This window comes from Anolis carolinensis, chromosome 2, assembly GCF_035594765.1.
Source record: "Anolis carolinensis isolate JA03-04 chromosome 2, rAnoCar3.1.pri, whole genome shotgun sequence".
Classification (NCBI taxonomy): domain Eukaryota; kingdom Metazoa; phylum Chordata; class Lepidosauria; order Squamata; family Dactyloidae; genus Anolis; species Anolis carolinensis.
In genome coordinates this window covers 21,785,449-21,788,290 of record NC_085842.1, presented here as the reverse complement: position 1 = coordinate 21,788,290, position 2,842 = coordinate 21,785,449, and the positions used below count along the sequence as shown (strand labels likewise).

Sequence of the window (2,842 nt, the reverse complement as noted above, 5' to 3'; positions counted from 1 at the left end):
GGCTGAGACTAGTACACAGCTAGTTTTTATCTGCAGCTTTGCTGTATCTGTTGGATTCTAAATTGGCAGGGTTCATGTTAGTATGCCATTTTATGTAGTTGTATGCTGTTTTATGCAAATGTATATTGTGTATGTAAATGTATTATGTTTTGTCACGACATTGTTGTGTGCTTTTTGTGAGCTGCCCGAGTCCCTTCGGGGAGATGTTGGTGGGGTATCAATAAAGTATTATTATTATTATTATTATTATTATTATTATTATTATTATTATCCATGTAGAAATGCAAATGCTTAGGAACAGTGTTTGTTTTAATAAGTACATTTTAATTTTTACAGATAAACATACAAATAAAGATATAGCTATAGATACAAAGATAAATATATATCAGAGAGGATCAGCAGTAAGAACAGTGAGTGTGTGGTTAACTCTTTCTGCATTCACAAGCCATAATGAAGTTCATTTTGCAATATCCTGGCTCCTCTTAAAACCTCCAAAGTACAACACCTTTCTGAAGTTCTGACCTTGGTTTTGAACTACCTCTGTTTCTTGTAAAAAATTCTCAGTGCTTCCACTCCAAAGTCACATTCAGAGGCAGAGGACCAAACCCAAGCACCTGACAGTAATTGCTGTTTGGCAGTGGAATATAATGTTGCCTGGAAGCCCAGTGGATGTTCCTCCTTCTCTGGGGACTTTTAAGCAGAGCCTGGATGACCATCTGTAGGGAGGGCTTGGATGGTGTTTTCATGCCTGGAAGAATGGGGATGGATCAGATGGCCCTCAGGGTCTCTTCCAACTTGGTCTGTGTATTGCCACTTTCTTTGGTCTGATGCAGTGAATAGAGACAAAGTGGAAATCATGGCGTATATGATTTATACACACAACAAAATAACATTTTTTCTTCCATTTCCTTTGCCGGCTTTTAAAAAATATTTCACTTTTACTCCCAAATTCTATCCAGTGCTCCACCTTCAGGGCATTATTATCATTATCATTGTTATTATTACTTTTATTAGGTTTGTTAATGATAGTGTTAAGATAAACTCACCTGCTCCTTGCAGAATTGGCGTATGACATTACAATGGCTCGAAGCTTTGAAATGCTGCTCTTTGTCCAGGAAGGAGGAAAAGTTCAGGGATGCAAGTAAGAGGGAGATTGCCATCATTCTTTTCCACTTTATGTGGGCAGGGATTTTCTTTGCTTTTCTCAATAAGGCGTCCAAAACTAATAAATGATCTCCTTCACAAGGACTTGTACTGGCCAAAGTGTATCCGTTGAATCACATCCCCACAATCATTGAAAACCCTCTGAACGTTTTCTGCATCCACTGCACATGTAAAGTGACAATAGAAGCTGTGGTTTTCAAGATAACATATTCTAAGGAATTCCTCTCTGATAAAATACTTGGCCTTCGTAACTAGACCATCTTCACCAGGCTCCGGCATTGTGTCCTTAGGTGTGGTATAGTGAGCAAAGTATGGGAAGTAGTCTTCCAGTTTAAATTTCCCTGCCAAGACTTTCTCTGCTAGCAAATCCTGTTTGTTCAGGAAAACAATGTACGTAAAGGTCTTTAGCCAAGGACTGAAAAGCTTCTTCAACTCTCTCCTGAATATGATAGACTTGAAAAAAGATAATTCTTCCTTAAGCTTCATGTCCCCATGATAATTCAGTAAGCAATTGCAGCTACTGCTGTCCACCATCATGAGAATAGCCGTCAAATTATCAAAATGACGTACCCACCTTTGGTGATTCCGTCCCCAATCAAAAATAAACAGATGCAAATATACTTTGTCCACTTGAAACTTGGTTTCAGGGATCCCGGATTTCCGAAATTTGCATCGGAGAAGATCCTGGTCCGATGGCGTATATTCCTCTCCCTTGACGATGTCGATCTTGTCTAGAAAATACTGTGCACAACCAATCAAGCGATACTCGTGCGAGCGCTCAAAGCAAGCTTTCACACCTTCGTCTTGCCAAAGGGCTTTCGTATGTTCGTAGAATTCGGGTGGGAAGTCGAAATCTCGCTGGCTGCTTGCATTCAAAATATAGTCAATCCGGAACTGGTTCTCTGGGTTCGCCAGCTCCACTGGGGGTTCCAGGCACCACATTTTTATGACTATTGTACTTATAGCTTCCATGATATTGTTTTTAATGTCCTGGGTTCTCATTTTCTTCTCCTCGGTACTAAATCCATCCCCATGCAAGATTTTCATTTGTTTGATCAAGGTGTTTTTGCCAGAGTCCTCTAAGCCCACCAAGAGGAGACGGTGTGTGGCCTTAAAGACTTCCTTGTCCATCTCCAGTTGCTTCTCGACCTTCTCATTGGCCTTTCTCCGCTCTTTCTCTTCCTGGCGCTCTTCCTCAGTCATCCTGTTCCCAAAGCAGCCCATTTTGGGTGGAGAAATTGAGATTTTGAGAGGAAGGAAGGACGGCTGCAGCTAATGGGAGAAAGGAGCAGAAGCCAAACTGGAGCAAGAGAGTCAGAGGCAGAAATAGGGAGAGAAAAGAAGGAAGGAGGAGAGAGGGAGTGTCTTTGTCATTCTCCTTCTCTTCTTTATTTTGGCCTTTTATGGACTCATTACCCTAAGACAAGGAGGGGAATCGAAAGGAATGAGTGGGGAACGAAAGAGTTATGACTTTGTGGCTACAGCTCAATCTGTTACTGATTTGATTTAAAAACAAGCCAAATAGACTTTGTAAGCCTCATTTTATGAAAGAGTGTCCCTGTGAGTGTAGAATTCTGTTTGCATCTTCCAACTATGTCACATAGCAGCCTAAAATGCCAACAGCAATATATAATGTCCAAACACAGACAAATGATATAGTCTCATTCCATTCTGCCTT

The 2,842-nt window shown here is 40.7% G+C and overlaps 1 protein-coding gene across 1 annotated transcript; it reads right to left on the bottom strand.

Annotated features, from left to right (window-relative positions):
* Positions 1 to 303: 303 nt before the first annotated feature.
* On the bottom strand, positions 304 to 2,842 carry LOC103278097 (guanine nucleotide-binding protein G(s) subunit alpha). Its single transcript, XM_008105817.3, has 2 exons — positions 1,047 to 2,842; positions 304 to 824 (listed from the first exon to the last, which is right to left on the bottom strand). Exon 1 carries the CDS (start codon positions 2,386 to 2,388, stop codon positions 1,240 to 1,242), a length of 1,149 nt encoding a protein of 382 aa, XP_008104024.2. The 5' UTR covers positions 2,389 to 2,842; the 3' UTR covers positions 304 to 824; positions 1,047 to 1,239.

What these genes read in the sequence shown, in the direction of transcription:
- LOC103278097 (XM_008105817.3), bottom strand. Translation starts at nt 2,388, where the DNA reads ATGGGCTGCTTTGGGAACAGGATGACTGAGGAAGAGCGCCAGGAAGAG.